The 19,425-nt window shown below is 47.0% G+C and overlaps 1 protein-coding gene and 1 long non-coding RNA gene across 22 annotated transcripts in view; both read right to left on the bottom strand.

Moving 5' to 3' along the window:
* Positions 1 to 4,593: 4,593 nt before the first annotated feature.
* LOC311429646 lies at positions 4,594 to 7,362 on the bottom strand. Its single transcript, XR_014688321.1, has 2 exons — positions 6,748 to 7,362; positions 4,594 to 5,069 (listed from the first exon to the last, which is right to left on the bottom strand). It is a non-coding gene; the product is annotated as an uncharacterized lncRNA (long non-coding RNA).
* An 8,672-nt stretch (positions 7,363 to 16,034) lies between these two features.
* TIAM1 (TIAM Rac1 associated GEF 1) overlaps positions 16,035 to 19,425 on the bottom strand; it is a 155,789-nt gene continuing 152,398 nt past the window's right edge. For all 21 annotated transcript variants that reach the window (XM_084538657.1, XM_084538672.1, XM_084538674.1 and 18 more), the window contains one exon: positions 16,035 to 18,518. In XM_084538657.1, the coding sequence (XP_084394783.1) occupies positions 18,034 to 18,518 (485 nt within the window). In that variant the 3' untranslated portion in view covers positions 16,035 to 18,033. The remainder of the gene's footprint in view (positions 18,519 to 19,425) is intronic.

The following is a 19,425-nucleotide window of genomic DNA, read 5'->3' on the forward strand; positions in this document are numbered from 1 at the left end:
AACACTTTCCTCCCCCAGGGCCATACAGCAAGCGAGCCCAACTGAAGAAGAAAGGAAACACCATTCATGCCTGTATGGTTTATTCTGAAAGACTTTTTCAGGGAAAAAAAAAAAAGGCAGCCAGTGCAGAAGAAAAACAGAAGTGTGTTGTCGTTGTCGTCATCTCCCCTCCCCCCCCGGGCTTGGTTTTGGCTGCAAGACTTGTTTTCCTGTTGCAGCCATTTAGCGTGCTGCTCTCTGGTATGGTCTCAAATTTGCAAGGCAACGTGTTGTGGCAATGCAAATGGTACAGAGAAAACAAGACCCCCCCAGCAAATCCATGGGTAAGGCAGGCCAGCACCTTGGCCATCCATCCAGCAATTTACCTGGCCCCACTGCACCAGGGCTGGCGTGCTGCTGCGGGCAGACACAGAAATCCAGCCCTGCTCTCCAAGGGCCCATTTCAGGTGGTTTCCAGGTCTCCCATCTTCCTGTGCAGCCAAAAATGCCTCCCCATTTAGACTAGAGTTACTTCCCTGCCACCCATCCACAAAGACCTTTTCTCCACTACCTCCCTCACCCCTTCACGGCACATTTCAAGTTCGTTACTTGATACTTACCTCTCTGGTGACTCTGCTTCTGTTTTGAAAGTGGAAGGCTCTTGCAGGCTAAAGTGGGTGATATCCTGTGGTGTCCAGTCTCCTCATGATGAGCTGAGGGGTGAGCACCATGCAGAGCTCAGCTCAGTATTTTGGGGAGGGATCATGTATCCTGCTGCACAGCACAATAAAAAGTGAGCTGTGCTCCTGAGGCACTGTAGCTGCTTAGCAGGGTGTTGCTTCTGAGACAGTATGTCCTACTCAGTGGGGTCTGCTTGCTTTGGGGCAACTCCCTCTGGAGTGGTGATACCCCTGCTGGGTGCCAGGGCTGGCCTGGTGTGTGCTTGCTCAGGGGTTGCCAAGCTGGCCTCCTGCTCCTGTCCTCAGTGCAGCTGCTGGCTTTGGTCATTCTACACTGACCAGTCTAAAGAAAAGTAACAAACTCGCTTACTTTTCAAGACATTAACTTGGATTGGGACAAAGAAATTAGATGACAGTGACTTTGTTTCTGCTTTCTTACCTTTTTATCTTCTTTCCTAACTAATTTCCCTCCTCTTTACATCTCTTTTTCTCTAATCTTTTCATCTCTTTTGTGTCTTTCACTTGCCTTTGTCCTCCTTGGGCCTGCACATCACCACCATCTCCCTCCAACCTGGTTCAGAGCTGGGACAGAAGAGCCCAGTGCAGGGCAAGGCTGACACGGACAGGCCTTGTTGTACCCTGCTTATCACGTAAATGCAACAAGCCCTCTTCATGAACACAAGTGCAGAAGTCTGATGGCTCTTTCCAAACATAAAGCTCACAGGTCCACCTGGGAAATGCTGTCTGAAAGGAGCTGAAGGAGCACGATCCATTTTCACTTGATGCAGACAGAAGCAGTTTGCACAGAGTGGGGGGGGGGGGAGTGTAATTTTCTATACATAGTTTTCATCGAAATCTTCCATATAGCAAGCAGTATTCTTCTCAGCTGGATTTCACGGGGCTGTTCACCACCACCAAGTTCAGTTTTCTCTGGTCCAGCCCCCTGTTCTGCCCCCAGGGCCTTGCAGAAAAGTGGCCCTCAGCAGCAGTGACTGAGCAGGTCTGGTGAACGCTTTCCCTACTCACACACCCGGTCTGTAGGCAGATCTGACAGGTTCCCTGGAAGAGGTCTTTCCCCTTTGCAGGCAGGGTTCCACAGGAGCATATGGTCTGTGTTGGGAGCACCTTGCTCTTGCACAAAGCCTCCAGAACTGTACAGCCTAATGTATTCTTGGTGTACATCTTATAAGCACTGATGCCTCCGGGCTATTGACTCTTTGTTTTCCTTTGTGTTCTCTTCTACACCAGTGGCATTTTATCAGGTTGATAATTCAGCTGTATAAGAATCCCCTGGTATCAGCATTAGTTTTGTCAAATCCCTTTTCCCCCGCATGAAGACAGACAGGCATTCTGTTGAAACAATAAATCCATTATGTCAACACAATTAATTCTGTTCTCTGACTAAAACATTCTGTCGAGGAACACAAAGCATTAACCTAATATCTTCATCTAGTTGACAAAAAACAAATTAGTTCAGAGTCTTTGATGTCACTGTGTTTTATGCCAAAGAAAATCCTTCCTGTTGACATGCTATTTTATCTTCCTTTTGTGCAGGCTCTACCAGGGCTCTGCCTAGTGACATGGGGCGAGCTAATACCTTTGCTCGTGCCTGTATTTCCCTCTGTCTGCCTGGGCTGGGGCTTCTGCAGAGAACTGTTTCTAATCGTGTGCTTGTACCGCAACGGTCTCTTCCCTGGGTCAGGGACCGCCATTCCTCTGTGCATTTATTTATATAACACAAAAGGAAAGAAATGGGTTCCCTCTCTGCTCTTGCAGCACTAACAATAAGCGCTTGATTTCTCTTGGCACTTCCTAATGCTATTATGAACCAAATCACTTTCAAAGTCATTGGTGAACACAAGGGGGTTTGGGGCTCCAAGTTTCTAAATGAGATCTGCTATCCATGCGTGCCTCCATATGCCTTGAGCAAAGTCCCTGTCTTCTCCCATGCATGTTTTTTACTACTGCCATTGAAAATAAGAGGTTCAAATCTCACATTATTTCTTCAGGGAATTATTTCATGACAAAATGACCTCAAGTTTCATTCAAGACATTAGCAGTGGGCAGCATACGCAGAGGGAAAGGAAGTTTTACACCAGGGTCATGTTCTTGCCTTCCTGCTCCTCCTCAGAAGAGGTGAGTTACGCCGTGAGATGAGGGGGCTCCTCAGGTCCCCTGAGGAAGGCCCTCTGTCAGAGATGCCCATTTTGTTTTGCACTAACAGTGTTATGCGCAAGCATGCAGCTCAGCTTTCTTGTCTTTTTCTGTGGAAAGGCTGAGAGTTGTCAAATCTCGATCAGTTCTCTAATCCACCACAGAAAACAAGCATATGTTCAAGGTTTCTTTTTATTCAGTGTCCACCTGGAAAGTGCTCATAGCAGCACTTCTTTTCCTCATTTTGAGAATAAAGATACCACTTGAGGGCAAAGATAATTGTGAACTACTACTGTATCCAATAATCTGAGTTAAAAACTACTAAGAACGACTTCAGGAAGGTGGATGTGTTGCAGTGCTGGCTTGCCAATCCACTCCAGCCTCCTTATGTACCCTCCTTATGGGAACGCAGCAGGATGCCACCAGTCCCTGAAGTACTGCAGGTCCCATGTGCAAACCCGAAGCACAGGACAGGGCAGGGGATTGTGTGAGATTCATCCCACCATATTGCTTATTAGGAAGTTATATTTCTCTTGTCTATGGGACTGGAATTGCATAGCAGATTTTAGGAGGTTTGTTTTAAAAGAAAAATTATGAAGAATTAAGAAGATGCTTACAATAAACATCTAAGGAAAATGCTCAAATTACACTTCATCATATTTAAATCTCTTTCAGGCTACTTCTCACATTTCTTTTTGTAACTGCTGGTAGCTGCGTTTTCCTCCTTACACTTCCTAAAAGGTAACAGTGTAGCTCCACATAATGCAGGTAAGATGATTGTGAATTGTGTGGTTATCAATGGATTCCTGATTAGCAATTTTTCTTCCATTTATGCCTGTAGTGATTAAGAAATATCCATCTTCTTCTTTCATTTTTTAAGAAACTTTTTTTTTTTTTTTCCTGCTGGAAAAGGATCTGTTTTGGTTGATCTATGATTTGGCCCTCTGCTATTGTCGTGCATTGTTTTAGAGTCACTTATGAATCATGGCAGTGAGCTGAATTCCTAATGTACTCATGCGTATGCTTACCTTTAAGCTGGCAAGTGACTCTTGCAAGATCAATAACACTGTGTTTAAGTACGTGCTTAGGGGCTTTTTTGCGGGACTGAGACAGGAGTGTTCAGGCTCTACAATGCTGAATTCCTGCTGGACAAATGCTGTAAGCCTTACATGCATTGTAGTTTTAATTTTGAAAACAAGGATTTCTTATTTATTAGATAGCTGCTGTCCCCTAAGCATATTTGCTATGACTTTTTTTGAGTGATCACCTCCATGTTCCCATAGACCTCACCTGTTGTATCAGCTAGGACAGTCTGTTCTCTGAACTTCAGAGGCAGCACAGAAGTTATCAGCACTAACAAATTATGTGATACCTATTTTGCTAATTTGGTTAATGAGATGCTTTTCCAGTGTGAGACAGATGTTGCAGTTCCACACAGGCATGGAGAGAAACCTAAATCTCTGGAAATTGAATTATTGCCTTCAGGAAATGTTCTGTCCAACATACTCACAAATGCTCAGGGGAAGCCATCCTATTTTACCTAGCTGAACGAGGTAGGTAACCGGCTAGGGATTTTCTATCTCCAATTTTAAACTTTTCTGCTATTATGTAAAATGCTTTGATACTCAGTCTCTGAAGTTTTGATGTGTTTCCTAAGCTACACTCACTGAAATCAGCTGCAAAACCTTATTAAAACATTGTTTGAAAGCATTTTGGGTTCAAAGCCAACCTGCCAAATGTACTGTCATAATATTTTAGATAGCATCTGCACAGACATCTCTTAAAAAAGAAAGTCTTAATTGTGTATTGTTTCTCTGTTATGTTTTTCCACTTATTTGCCCAGTATATTAAATCTGCTGTACACGAATTGTTCATTCTTCCTAAACATAAAAATAAGTTAAGCTTTCAATACAAATATTTCCATTCTAGACAAAAACACCTCTTGTTTTGCAGCAAATAAAATGTTAGAACATAATATAAAAATGTGTAAATACTTATGGCCTAGTAGAACAGAACCAAAAGAGGGCAACACCACATCGAGTTGCTATTAATATGTTGTACTGGGAGAAGAAATACAGAATCATCAAATTACAGGAGAATGGGCGAGGTGGGATGGGATCTCTGGAGGCTCTCTAGTCTAACCTCTGCTCAAGCATGGTCACACAGAGCAGGTTGTCCAGAACTATGTCCAGATGAGTTTTGAAGGATGAAGAGTCTGCAACCTCTCTGGGCAACTGCTTCCAGTGTTTGATCAACCTTGAAGTAAAAACAAACAAACAAACAAAAACAATCAAACAAAACAAAACAAAGAATACACATTTTTTCCTGTCTTATAGAAAATTATTCAGATGATGGCTTTCACAGATGGCCACCATGAAGTCAGCAAGATGGTGGCAGTCCCAACTGCAGTGTCACAAAAGGGTACCAGGGTGATAGAGAGACACTGCAAATTGTATCAAAGTAAGAAAGTGTTGATGGTCTCTTCTAAATAGATTGGCATTATCACAGCAACATAGAGCAGTCTTGCTTTCTGTAGGCCACACCTAGGACAAGGACAGACAGTAACTTGTAGAAGGGACCAAGTGAAGTAAAGCAGAGTTTGGGGTTGACAAGGGACACTCAGTTTCTCAATATATATACATGAAGTGGAGGTAGGGGGAAGGGAAATTGCTGGCTGATGAGTGGTGCCACAGTGCCTGGTCCCTGAACCACCCTGCAGCTCCAGTTTTGGCCATCATCCCTATGCACATCCCCTTGGGGGACACTGCAGGCTTACTCATGTGGGTGAGGCAGACACACCAGGACAGCCCACTAGACAGCCCATCATTGGTCTTTGTGGGTGTTTGGGTGGTTGAGAGGGAAGGTAGAGCAATGATGTCCTCTGGGTCCTTATGCTGCACCTCATCAGCCACATGTCCTAGGTGGATGTGTTTGGCTCCACATTGTCCTTGGGATGTGAACGGTGGCATGCCAAGTGCGGAGGGGCACGTGATTTTGCTACAACATTGTCCTTGCCAGCTAGTATTTTGGGAGCCCATACTTGCAGTCAGGAGGATAGCTACTGCCCTCTGATGACCCATGGCTTCCCTACACCCACCAGTCAGTGGCTAACCCATTGGACATGGTGTGATACTACACATTTACACAGCCTTCCTCCAAACTTCCTGACTTTGGACTCTGACTAGCAGGTACCAGCAAAAAACTCACCTGACCCTGCACTTCCCAGGGCTTCCCAAACTCCACGGTGGCTGAGACCCAGATCCCCATCCAGAGTCCATCCCCAATTAGCTGTGGTTACTCAGGCCACACAGCACCTGTCCCACCAGCCCTGTGGCTGGTGGTGCTAGGTGGAACGTGCCTCCAGCCCTCCTGCTGGGGGCTGCCATGGGAAGGGCTGCAGGCAATGCTGCAAACACTGCCCTGCACAGCTTGTCATTGTGACCAGAGCAACAAGGACCAGATTTTGGCAACTGTATGCAGAGCCCTCAGCACAGGGTTGATGTGGCCACCCACCTCCCTGCCTGCACTACAGAGCAGCTCTGGGTGTGCAGGGGTGGGCCGCATTAGGACCCAGATTCCTTTTCAGGGTGGCAAATGTCAGCAGATGACTAAAGAGCACCAGATGGCTTGTCAGGTTTGTCTTCTCACCCTCTTCTCTCACTCCCTGACAGCACTTGATCACAATATCTTCTAGGCAAGCACACTGTCTTTGCCCACATCTCTTAGGGCCCCCTCCCAAACACTGCTATGGGGAAGCAGAATTATTCAAAGCACAACCAAAACATATTCCCCAAGAGGGTTAATGTGGCTCCTAAATATCAGGAAGATGAGCGAGGGCTAGTGGGGAGGCCCTAGACCTTGTGTGGTAGGGATCTGGAAAGCAGGCAGGGAAGGGTGAGGGCAAAACCAGGTCAACGGTGCAAGCGTTACTCACAGGATCAGCCCATCCCAGCAGGGACTAACAGCAACAAACCCTGGCCACCACACCAAATTGAAGCAGAAGGCATGGTGACCCATGGTGTAGAAGAGGCTCCAGCCACGAGTCCCTGAGCAGCGCCTGGTGCTGAGCCGAGGTGATGCAGGGACCACCACTGAGGCCCAGAGATGCAGCAGAGCTGAGAGAGGGCAAGGTCCACCCTCAGGGGCAGGGCACCCTTCCCATCCTTCCTCCTCCATAACACTGGAGGCTTACAGCAAGCCTGAAAGCATATTTGCCCTCTCTGTTGCTGAAGAGGCACTTCAGAGTGCTGCATGACCTCCTGGTGTTTCAAGAGCCTCTATTAGCACACGCAGCTGTGGAGAGCCCTGAAGTTCTCAGGAGCTGCCTGGCTGGGTCGTCGGTGCAGACCCTGACGTCCTCGTTAGAGGCCAGAGTGCATGAGGTGTGCTCCTGGAGCAGATCCTCCAGTTGCACTCAGCCCAAAAGGCCATCAGGTCACTGGCAGCAAAATCCCTCTGCAACACGAACTGTGGCGGGATAAGTGGTGATGATTGGGACCTTCTCTTGGAAAGCACACCCCGGAGCCAGCTAATGCTATTGCAAATGTGTGCTGAGGGCTCTGGTCTGTACCTGCTGCTTGCCTGGTTTAGTGTCCAGCTTTTAAGTGAAACAGGGCTTTTAGACTGTCCTCAGCCACTGATTAACCGGTCCTCAAAGCAGATTTTCGTGTGGAGTCTATTAGGGTGGTCTAGGGCACTTTCTTATTTATTTTGGAAGTTAAACATGAATCAGAGTGCAGAGGGAAAAAAAAAAAAAAAAAAAAAAAAAGGAAAAGGAAAGAAGGAAAATAAGGATGTATTTTTGCTACTTGTTTATTATTTGAAGGTAGACTTTTCAAAGATGAATGCCTGACATTTGACTATGCAACCTATTGTCACACACGGCAGCCAGCAGTCACCAACAGCTCTCCTGAAACTCCCATAAATGCAAGCTGCAAGACTCATCGTCCTAACTAAACACTCAGTGAGACACCAGAGCACCACGAAAACAGCCAGAGGAAACTGCTGAAACCCACTAACGTGATGCAACAAACCACACCGAGTTGTGATATGATGTGCCATAAGTCACAGGGCTTTGTGCTCAGCACTCAAAGGCTTGTACACCAGCGGTGCTGTGATAACAAGACTTATTCTCCTGTGTTGCCCTGCCTTTAGTAACCCAGAGAGCTGCCATGCCATGAGGAGAACTGGTGTGGAACTGCCTCCACTACCAGAAGAGAGCAATTTTCAAGGGGTTGCTATCAGGTAGATATATCGGCATCTCTTTAACAGACAGTTTTAGGAAACAAACATGATTCATGCCCATGTTATCCACAGGCACAACAAGGCTCCCTCTAAATGTCGTAACATTTTGCGTCGCCTTAGACTGAGCTGCATCTGTTCAGGAACACAGCTGGGCTGTAACCACTTCCTACATGCCCACTAACGTGTCTGTGCAAGCAGGCAGAGAGAAAGACAACTGGGATCGGGAAGGGCAAATACACATTGCCAGAAATTATGCATTTCCATCAGCACCAAGGCAGACAAAATGCTGGCACCCCCTACCACACTGTAGACAATGTGTGTTTGTTTGAAATGCAGTGTAACACAGAATATAGTGCATGTCGTGTTCTGTTTTCTCCTTAAAGATGGAAAACAAGGCTGCTTTCTCTCTGCATTACAGAGACTTATATATCCCAGCCTCCAAAACAGCCCCACAGAGGCGATCGTCTTCTTGCTTGATGGGATAAATTTATGTTTGCTCTCCATGAAGGAGTTACGGTGGGAGGAACTTCCCCTGGCCAGTGGTAGGCCTGACCACAACTCAGCTCTCATTGTGCTTTGATTTTGATTTACTTCTTTTTAAATCGGGGCTGTCAGGGGTACACTGAGCCTGCCAACTAGTGATACCTTTTTCCAGCTCATGCCACAACAGCATTTTCACAGAGCAGGAGGCTGCAGCGTCCCCATCAACTGCATCACCGTGGTGCCACATGGGAATGGCAATAGCCAAGTGTGAGAGCTCACGGTACAAACACAGCTTTAATAACACCAGCTGAAAGAGCTAATGCAAAGCCTCCTTGTCGCCTTCAACCCCACTGCTGCTCCAAGGGAAAGGGCTGTACATGTAATGGGTTTTTACCAGCCAGCACCTGAGCACGAGATGTTTACATGGGCGCAGGACTGGTTTGTCAGCATTTCTGTCTCACGCTTACACCGTGCTGTATTAACAGTCCCTTCAGGCTCAAATTCAGATGAATTTAAATTAGTTAGCAAAGTGACATTGTCCCTTCGCAGGACTAACATCGGTAGGTTTCAGAAGCACACTGCATACGGCGTCTCAAGGATGTTCACAAAACAACCTGCAAGCGATGTAGGAGCTGTAGGAAGAAAATGCTCCATCAAAACCAGGTGTTACAGGGCCACTGATATGGCCATCAGCTTACAGCTGGAGAGAAGCCCTTGCTCAGCTGTAGAAGCAACATAGGCAGTTACAGTTTGGGAGCAGCCTTCATCCTTTATTTTCCTTAAATGCTTTCAGGACCAGAGTGGGTCTGAAAGCTTATTCAGTATGCTTTGCTTCCCACAAGCACCTGTTCTCTGGCTGGAGATCAGTATTGCACACTGGTGCTGCAGCTTTTACACATAGCTGTGGGATTACTTGTCCATGTTATGATACTGCTCTAAACTTCTGTGTTTTGGGGATCAAGGTTTTATCATCCTGTAAGAGTCTTCCTCATTCCCCAGTAGCAGTCATTCCAGGGATGGGACATCTTCGAGGACTGACAAAGTACTTGGAACAATTAATAGCTTTGCAGAGCATTAATTCATTTGATTCATGCCAAGCACACCCTCTGCCTATTAGTGCTGTGTATGTTAATGCTTATTTATCAGTGCAGAGCCATCAGCCAGCATTTTACAGCGTGCATGATTTCTTTATAGTCCATTCCTAGAACTGTCCAGGTGAGAGCAACATTATCCGTGTGGGTTTCCAGTGTCAGAGCCAGCAGAGATCTATCCCTGTGCTACAGACCTGAGCATAACACAGGGCTAAAACATGGCTGTGAGAGCTGGGTACGGTGAAATTAAAATTCCTGGGAGTGGGGAGCCCCTTGGCAGCCCAGCCCAGCTCTGCATGGTGTGGTCTGCCACAGCCCTCGCCATGGAGCAGGGACACACTCTGCAGGTTCAGGCTATCCAGCCTCAATTCCCCAAAGTAAAACGTCCTCCCCAGACCTCACCAATGCTTCCAGAGAGCAGATTTAATCCCAGCACGCTCTGGTTTATTTTACTTTTAACAACGGCTCCCTCGTTACTTTCTAAAGGGGAGGCAGGGAAAGAAGGGTCACTTACAAATCACTTCATTACCAGCCACCTCATTTTCTCACACTTTGAGGTTTCGAGGGGGCATAGGAGTAGCTTTTCTTATCATTTTTAAGTTATTTGCTGCCTTTATCTCCTTTTCTTGAACTATTATTCCAGTGTATAATTCAACTAATAGCCTGTTATTGCAGTGACCTTGAAGAAAGCTGATGCTCTTCCTGTAGTTGAGTCTTCTAGCTGCTTCTTCTATGATCTAAAGGGCTTTTTTATGCTGTATTAGGAGCCTGGGGGAGACGAAGTGGATTCTTCTGAACTATATTTCCACTAATGCCAATGTTAAGCATGCCTCCACATCCCTCTGTCTTCTCCAACAACAGGTTTGATTTCCAAAACTCTCTACAGTGGCACAAATAACTCTTGAATGCTCTTCACTTGCCATTTTTAAAGACATTGGAGCATTACTCAAAGGAAACTTCAGTGATGCCAGGTTCTTGTGTTGGCCCACCCAGCCAATGCACAGCCACGGAGCAGGGCATGCCAGAGAGCCTGTGCAAATCTGCAAATGGTGGGTGGCTGCTGGCTACCACAATGCCCTGCACACCCTGCAAAAGCAATTGGGTGAGTACAGGCCATTTGTAAGACGTGCAGGTACAGAATCAGTTTCTCCTGTATGCAATACTTACATCCATAACCCAAGCACCATCACCGTGCTGAGCAGCTGGCCACTTTCAACACCTTTCCCTGCTAGGAGGTGCTGTCCTGTCCCTTCCCTCCTTCCCAAATCCCTGTTGAGCTCCTATAGTCCCTCTGGGGAGTCAAGACAAAACACTGGGCAGCCTTTAGGGAGAGCCTGCCCTCGTTAATCAGGGAGGATGCCCACCGCTCTCAGGATCAGTCCCGCTGCAATTAGTGCTTGGACGACTACAGAGATACGAACCTCTCTAATATCCCTTGAGGAGTTAATTAAGGGGGTTTAATCTCCACTGAGACGAAGCGGATCCGGATCTATCCCTGCAAATTACTTTCTCCAGCCGCATGACGCAGGGACCACCCAGCGCCCTGCGCTGCCCCGTACCCGCGCAGAAGTGCCTTGTGTAACGCAGAGCTCGACTACCGACAGAGCACGTGTGCCTATTTATTTATTTATTTATTTTTCTGCTTGTTTGCTTAATTAAAGCGGTCATTAAAGCTGGCTTTTAAAGCCAGTTCGAGATCGGGAAGCGGGAGCGAAAGGCAGCGCATCTGCAGGGGAGGAGCGACCTCCGCTGGCCGGGGAGCGAAAGGAGCCCGGGCACGGCCGGCAGCGGAGCATCCCCGGGGGGTGAGCCCTGGGGCAGGACCCGCTGGGCTCTCAGCACCGCAGCCTCTGCAGAAACACAGAATTTCACAGAATCACAGAATTTCTAGGTTGGAAGAGACCTCAAGATCATCGAGTCCAACCTCTGACCTAACACTAACAGTCCCCACTAAACCATATCCCTAAGCTCTACATCGAAACGTCTTTTGAAGACCTCCAGGGATGGTGACTCCACCACTTCCCTGGGCAGCCTCTGCCTCTGCTCCTTGCCCCAGAGCTCCTGGCTCCAGAGCGCTGCTGCTCTGCCTGCAGGGCTGAGATGTCTGCTGGGTCCCAGCTCCAGGCCGAGGGGGATGTTGGAGGAGAGGATGGCAGTGGCAAGAAAGCGGTGAAGAAGACTTTAAAAAGAAGAAGCTGCCCCCTTTTTAAAGTGAGGCTCGTGCCATGAAACACAGACATGGTGACCCTTCAGCATGGAGGGGTGCTGGGCTCTGCCCTTGCCCCGTTTCATGCACTTGGGCCCGGAGCCTGCTCTCCTTCCCGAGGCAGGGCAGCAGCACTTAGCATTCAGCTCACGTGTCTCTGCAGCCTTGTGACTGTCCCTTCCTGGCTTTGATCTGGCTTTGATCCGGTTCCTGCAACAGTAATTAATTTCAGGCCCTCCTGCTCCCCCTCTTTTTTCTTCTTTTTTTTTTTTTTTTTTTTTTTTTTTTTTTTTTTTTTTCTTCAGCATGCTATTTCTAATTATTCCTTCTTTCCTCGGGATACCTGTTTCATCTCAACCACGTTTTCCCTGAGAGCAGGTTATCTGGCTGTAGTAACAGTGTGTGATTTCACACGGGTCACCAGCTAATTGCACGGCTGTGACACGGGGCCCCAGCACACCTCTCTAGCTCACACCCTACCGGAGCCCACCCTCAGAAATGCATTTGCCTCTCCAAACTGTACACACAATTGCAGGAGAAAACCACAGGAGGAAGTTTGCCTCGTGCTTCCTCTGTTTCAGGCAGGCTGCTGGCTCGTGGTAGCTCGGTGATTCTGTGCCAAAGCAGTGGGGAGGATTTCAGCTCTGGCACGGCGAGGTGCACAGCGAGCCGGCAGGCGCGAGCCGCTTGTCACCGCGTGGTGCCTGCTCCTCTCGCTGTGTGCTGCTCGCTGCCCGGGCCCTGGCTCATGATCCTGCTGCTTCACTGACTTCCCAAAAGTTTCGGATTAGGCTGGCAGAATCGCAAACCGAAAATAATCCTGCATTAAGTAACAAACGTTAACTTGCTGCAGGAGATGCCGCAGGTATAGGAACTGCTGCGTGTAACCATAGGACATTTCGATGCAATTTCTTTTCCATGCCTTTTTACTGTCATCCCCAAGGGGACAGGGCACTCTGCAAAAAGGTTTATAAAATTATGGATGGTGTGGAGAAAGTAAGTAGAGATTGACAGAGTTTCCTCCAATGCAAAATAAATAAATAAATTATTGGGAGTCAAATGAAACTCTAGTGGGATCAAAATTCATAATGAGCAAAGGCTGGGGGCACAGCCCTGAGCGGGAAACAGGCCCCGAGGCTCCATGCCAAAGGATGTCTGAACACAAAAAGTTTCTCTGGCTTCAAGGGCACACTGGACAGCCTCCTGGAGCAGAAATTGTCGAAGATCTCTTAGACCTGCAGGATGGGGTTCAGCTGCCTCGTGCCATCTGAGCTGCCCCAGGACTCCCCGCCGTACTCCAGCTGCCCCTCGGGGACAGCATCACCCACCTGAAGCTCCTGCCTCCTCCTGGCCCCACACAGACGGTGTCTTGCACCTCTGGGGAGGCACCAGGAGGCTGGATGTGGGCAGCAGAGTTGACCTTGGGCTCTGCAGGATGCCATGGTCTTCTCAAGTGCCTCAAGGTACTACACGGTGAAACAGCACCACATGTCTGTGTTTAGGCAACTAAATCCACCCCTTCTGATGACATCCCATTCAGAAAGACCCTTAAAATGCATGGAAGCTGGAGTGCAGTGGGGAAGCATCACAGATGTTTGCTCTGTTCTTCCCTTGACACAGGTCTGTGGGTGCTTTCTGAGGCAGGACATGAGGCACATCTGCACGGGAGCCCTGTGGCATACCCTACCCTCCACTGTCCCCTGCAATTAATCTCTCCCAAGAGGTCCCTCCTTCAAAGTAGCTGCGTTTTGGCTAGGATGCTGGCCTTAAATGCCTACCAGGCTCTGGGACATGGGAGTAGCACCTTTGTGCTAAACCAGGGTGTTAAGGGGAGAATTTCTCATTTCAAGGATTCTGCTTCAAGTGGGAGAAGACAGAATAGCAGAAAATGTTACTTTTGAGTACCTAAACTTAGTTTAGGAATAAGTTTAGTGATGTTTTTGCAGCAGGGTCCCAAGGATTAATGGCAGTCAGCCATTGCTACTATCTGCTGTGTTTGATACACATGGGACACTGCAGGAAATGCACCTACATCCACACCAAGCAGTTCTCACTGGGGGTGAGAGGACCAGGACAAGGTGACTTACAGCCCCTTGGGTTGGCTCACCCCCACAGCAAATCTGTGTTCCTGGCATATACAATGGAAGACTCCCATCAAGCTTTATCTCCTAAGAATGTGTCCATTAAGTTTCATCACAGTATTTTCATCTTTTGATACAAAATTCTAGTTCACAGAATCACAGAACAGTTTGGGTTGGAAGGCACCTTAAAGACCATCCAGTCCCAACCCCCTGCCATGGGGAGGGGGAAATGCATCACCCCTTTCCTGTCACTAAACTGATTGTGAACAGAGAATTGAAAGGAGGAAGCCAGACAGATACTGCAGCGTATTCCCAAATGTACACAATGGACAAACAATCCCACGCTCCCTAGGCAGTCAGTATGACTTTTTCATCTTTGTTATTCCGCCATGAGACATGATTCCTTACTACTTCTGGTTACTTCCTTACATTAATGAAAGGGAAACATCACCCAGCCTGATGGATAACCAGCCTTCTGCCATGCGTTTCACTGGTACCATGGGCTCGCTGCGTGACCTTGTGTGTACTCCTCTACCTGCCTTCGTTTGTCAGGCTTAAAACGGGAGCAATTTATCCAGGCCCTAAGGCTACTGTAAGATTTCATTACTGCAAAAAGCTGCTCCAGCTCGTGACCACGTATGACACAGGGGTGATGCGTGTTACTAACAAGACGCAGCCAAAGGAAAAGAGAAACAGAAGAAGCAACCTTTTAAAGAGCGTCTTTCCTCTCCTTACCTCCCCAACAATGACGGGCCTCAGCAGGCTCCCAAAATGCTGGACTAGATTTGCTCAGCAGCACTGACACGCTGACAGCCTTCAGTCACCACGCAGGGCAGCTCTTGTAATTGCAAAGATTGAAAAGGAGAACTCTACTGTTCAACACTTTCTCAACAATTGTTCAGAATGAAATTAAAGGGAATGGAAAGCAAGCTGCGAAAAAGCTTACGACATCAGGAGTGGGAACAGGAGCTGTGGGGGAGGCAGCACTGCTGTCCCCACGCTTATTTGGCCGCATTTCAGCCAGCAGCACACAGGCAGCAGGGTCACATCCTCTGCGTGTTATTTGCAGAGACAACCACCTCAGAAACAAAACACTCCCTGTGCTGTTCTGAAGCAGGTGCAAGCAAAGCAGGCCTTTGAGGAGGCCTAGGGAAGACGACAAACTGCCTGCTGAAAAAGAGTTAAGGGCAGCACTTCCCAAACCCCAACGCTAAGGGGTGCCTGTGCTGTGCCCACTGATGACTGGGGCCCTGCAAGGCTCTTGTAGCAGCACAAGCAATAAAGCCCTGGTTTCTAATAAACCAGTTCCCTGCTCCTTATACTTGGAGTACAATTCAGTGCCCCAAAGGGACCAGCTTTGGCCAAACCAGCCACAGCAAGACTGGGGAACTCTGCAAATATCAAGAGAATTCTTCTGGCATTTGCTACTTCCCCCCCTCCACACTCCTATTTTTTTTTAAATACCTACTTATATTTCTTGTGAGCATCACAGAAAAAGAAACAGGCATAACTGGTTATGAATATAGTAGAGAAAATGGCAACTCTCACATCTGTAAGACATGAGCTGAGCCCTACCCACATCCAGTCTGCACGGTTCAGACCTCACATCTTTCCTAAGCTACAGAGGCTGGTGGGGGGGGAAATACAAGAGCTACGCTAAAGCTTTACACTTCCCACCTATCAAACCCTCTGTGTAAGGCTTGATATGAGATAAATTAGCTACATAATACTAATTTTTGATGCAAGGCGTGATGTTATTGCAGTGGGACGAGCTCTTTGTATACAGTCTGAAGGCCGCAGTCAGGTGCTGGAAATACTGCAGTAGCCAGTAAAAACTAAACCATGGAGAAGATGAACGTGTGAACACAGCCAAACATCACACATTAAAGAGAGGTTATGGCTTTTAAAATAAAAGTTCATACTTGTTCACGTTTGTTCTCAGGTAAACTCACAAGCAGGCATTAGCATGCTTTTCACTCTTGTTTCGTTAGAAGATGAAGTTTCACACGTTTGGGGAAAAGCGTTGATAGTTAGACTTGAATACATTATTTTAATATGGCTTAGGCTGCTAAAGCAGGGAGAGTGATCCTGCAGGCTTCTCCTGCCAGAAGACATGCTCCTGCTTGCTGTCACCGAGAAGGACCTGTCTCGGAGCACACATGTACACATACCAGCTGTTTTTTTTTTCCTCCAGTATTTTATTTCTGACAGGCATTTACAACGTTCCATTCATAGAACTAAAAACATAAAAATAGACCTTCTTTCAGCTTATAAAAGAAATATATAAGAACCTTTGACATAGACATGTCATGACATTATGTACAAGAACAACGGTACCTTTCCAGTACCAGCCTTCCAGTATTCCAGAACTGACTGTATTCCGCTGGGTACAGCACAGGACAGCTAAAACCTCTGCTTTTCTAGTATGCTGGGACACAACTGACAGGTGGGTGATATAAAACAATGGCGTGATAATACAAAGGGTATAGAAACCTTTCTAAAGCTTTTTACGAAAAGAAATGAGAGGATAGCAAAAAGTTAAAGAGAGAAAGCTATCGTAAGAACAAGTATAGTGCACCAGAAACCAGAAGGGGGTGGGGGGCAAGGCAGGAATGCTAGCTGGGACACAAAGACAGTGATGGATTTCGGGGGGAATAATTTTCGTTATGTTTTAAAATATAGTCAGAGTGGATTTTATAAAATATAATCCTAAAGCTATTATAAAATTTCAGGTTTTCAAAGTACCTACCAATGTGTCAAACATCAATAGATACCAAAAAAAGAAAACTTCATATAATCTTCCTTTTTTTTTTTTTTTTTCCATAGGTGAAACTGAAATGGGAAAAGCTATATAAATCTTAAAAAAAAAAAAAAAAGTGCTATTCTGTGTTTTGTATTTGGAAGTTACTTAAAAACCTTTTTAGTCACATTTTACCCTGTTTTAGATGTTTAAATAAAAGATTTAAAATGCTAAGGAGGTTTGCTTGTTTAGAACTTACTCATATTCTATTGCAGTGGAAAAGCTTTTATAAAGGAATGAAAATACACTAGTTTCACCCACAGCAGGAGAGTGGATGAGGTCAGTTTTTTGGCCATGAATTCCCTGTCCCCTATGCCCAAACTGTGTCAGAGAAAGCAGACCAAACGAATCCATGATGTTGCTGCACTAGCTCCAGCGAGGTTACACCATAGATCGGTTTGCTCCACTACAATTCGGTCATGCCATTTTATTCTTTTTATTATCTAACTAAACTCCAGTCTCAAACATATACAGTAATCCTTTTCCTGAAGAAAGTTATACCTAAATAAGAGTTTCCAGTTCATATTTTAATATAAAAACCACCTTTCCTAACCCTCTGCAAAAAGCTAGCCTCGTATCCTAGACGTGGAGCTAAGCTAACACTGTAAAATTCTTATCCCTTTGTGCCCCTGCATCTCAGGTAAAATACAAAAAAATATTTCTTCAAGTGTTAAATTCGGGTCTCTTAAGAGAGTTTGGCATCTTTATAACATTATGCAAAACTAGAGCTTCCAACATTGACATTAAATTAGACCAGCCACAGACCAAGAGGACTTAACACAACATAAATCCCAAACCTTTCCTCACACATCCCTAAAATACATGTATATTCTCTTACATTTAAAGAGGGAAAAGTAGTAAGAATACTGCAACTGTACAGGTTAAAAAGGCAGTTTCCTCATTAAGGAGATGAATCTACGGTTGACGCTTTACGGTTAGAAAACCCTTTTTTTTGTTGTGCTATTGGATAAGCTAGGTTGCTGCACGTAGGTTAAGACATCCAGAGTAATTTGTTTTCCAGTGATGATGTTCTCCCCACACTTAATTTCAGCCCCTGATTATGTTAGAATAAATAAAAGTGTGTGAAAGCCCTTGGTAACGTAAGACAGGACCTTAAGCTTACTCCGTTCCAAGTTTTGAGCGGTTTACAGTTGCCTAGAGTGTGGCCGCATGGCTTTGGACCAATTCAGCTGCCGAAATGGTGTGTGCAAGTGTGCAATCTACGGGGACCGGCTCTTGGCGGTGTGCCGGGGGCGGGCGGGAGGGCGGGCAGGACGGGGAGACCTACGCATCCAGGCGGGGAAGGGGGACCGGTTTAGAGCTCCGTGTTGAGTTTCCTGCTGGGAACAAAGTCTTCGCGCCTGACCCAGATGACCTCCTCGCCGTGGCCCTCCACATCGCCGTTGATGCCGGTCAAGGCCGCTTGCTTCTTCAGCTGGGTCATCCTGGAGGCGTGCGTGTCCATGGCCGGGCGCGCGCGGTCTCCCCGGCACGGCTGGCTGCTCGTGATGGAGGCCGCCTGCAGCCGCTCCCGGAGCTCTCGGTCGGCCACGGCGCCTCTCACGGCCTCGCAGTACTCATCGTCATCACTGAGGATGTCCGTTTCCTTGATGTCCTCCTGCTCCTCATACTGAGCAAGGTCAAACTGTTCCTCTACCCAGCGGTCAGTGTCCCCACTGTGCGTGGGCTGCTGGGGCTCTTTTTCGGGGCTGCTCGCGAAGACGGCATCTGAGTCAATGGTAAACCTGTTTCGGGCCAGCCGCCGCCTCCTCCTCCCAAGAGACTTGCTTGGGGCTGACACTGTGCACACACAAAGATAAAACCCCAGAGGCTTTTTACACACGGTACAACTCCCTTTAAAAAGTTAGTCTTCCAAGGTCCCTTTATTTAACACCGCTAGGCACAAACCAGGGCAGACTCCCAAGAATGACCTAGTCATTCAGCATCCTCCCTGCAGGCAAGTCATACTTCACTCAGCTCCTCGGCACAGGTCTCTCTCCAGCTGAAAAAGGAGTTTCTGCTACTCAGATCCACAGTTGGGCTAATGGCCCACAATTACTGTTCCTCCTAAGCGGTAGGCAGCCAGCCAGCACAAAGTGCATCTGTTCAGCTCAGCTTCTCAGAAGCAGCTCCCTGCTGTCAGTACACAGCAAAACTCAACTAGCCTTACACGTCGATATGGCAAATTGCTTTGTCTTGGCTAAGAACAACATTTTAGGCTTCCAAGTAGCTACCTCGGTACTGAAGGTGCTGGCATTGTTGCTTTATGGGAAAGTTTCCTATCCAGGTTCTGCTACTCCCTTCCACACTTTCTCCTTACTAGAGAGGAAAAAACAAGAAAACCAAAGAAGCCTTTCAGAAGTTCCTTATGCAGCATCAGCTGGTCTGCTAGCTTTTGCAACTGGCCCAATTAGCAAATTCACATCTTCTGTGTTGGAACATTTTCATGAGAGGCTTATGAGACAAAGCAGGGGATGAATCCTGCAGCCAAAGGACCTGCAGGCGTTCCAGCACTTTATTTGCACACACAGGTAGCTCCATCACAAGCAGGTGAACTCCAAGGTTACAGTTTGTCTCCCGCCACTAAACAGCACCTTAGCACTTGCAGTTTTTATTCACTGAACTCTAGCAGCTTGAGGGGAAAGGGTTACACTTTAATATCCCTGACCCTCAAAACGTGCATCAAGTTCAACAGTTGCAAGTCTCA

Source organism: Aythya ferina (assembly GCF_964211825.1).
Source record: "Aythya ferina genome assembly, chromosome: 1".
Taxonomy (NCBI): domain Eukaryota; kingdom Metazoa; phylum Chordata; class Aves; order Anseriformes; family Anatidae; genus Aythya; species Aythya ferina.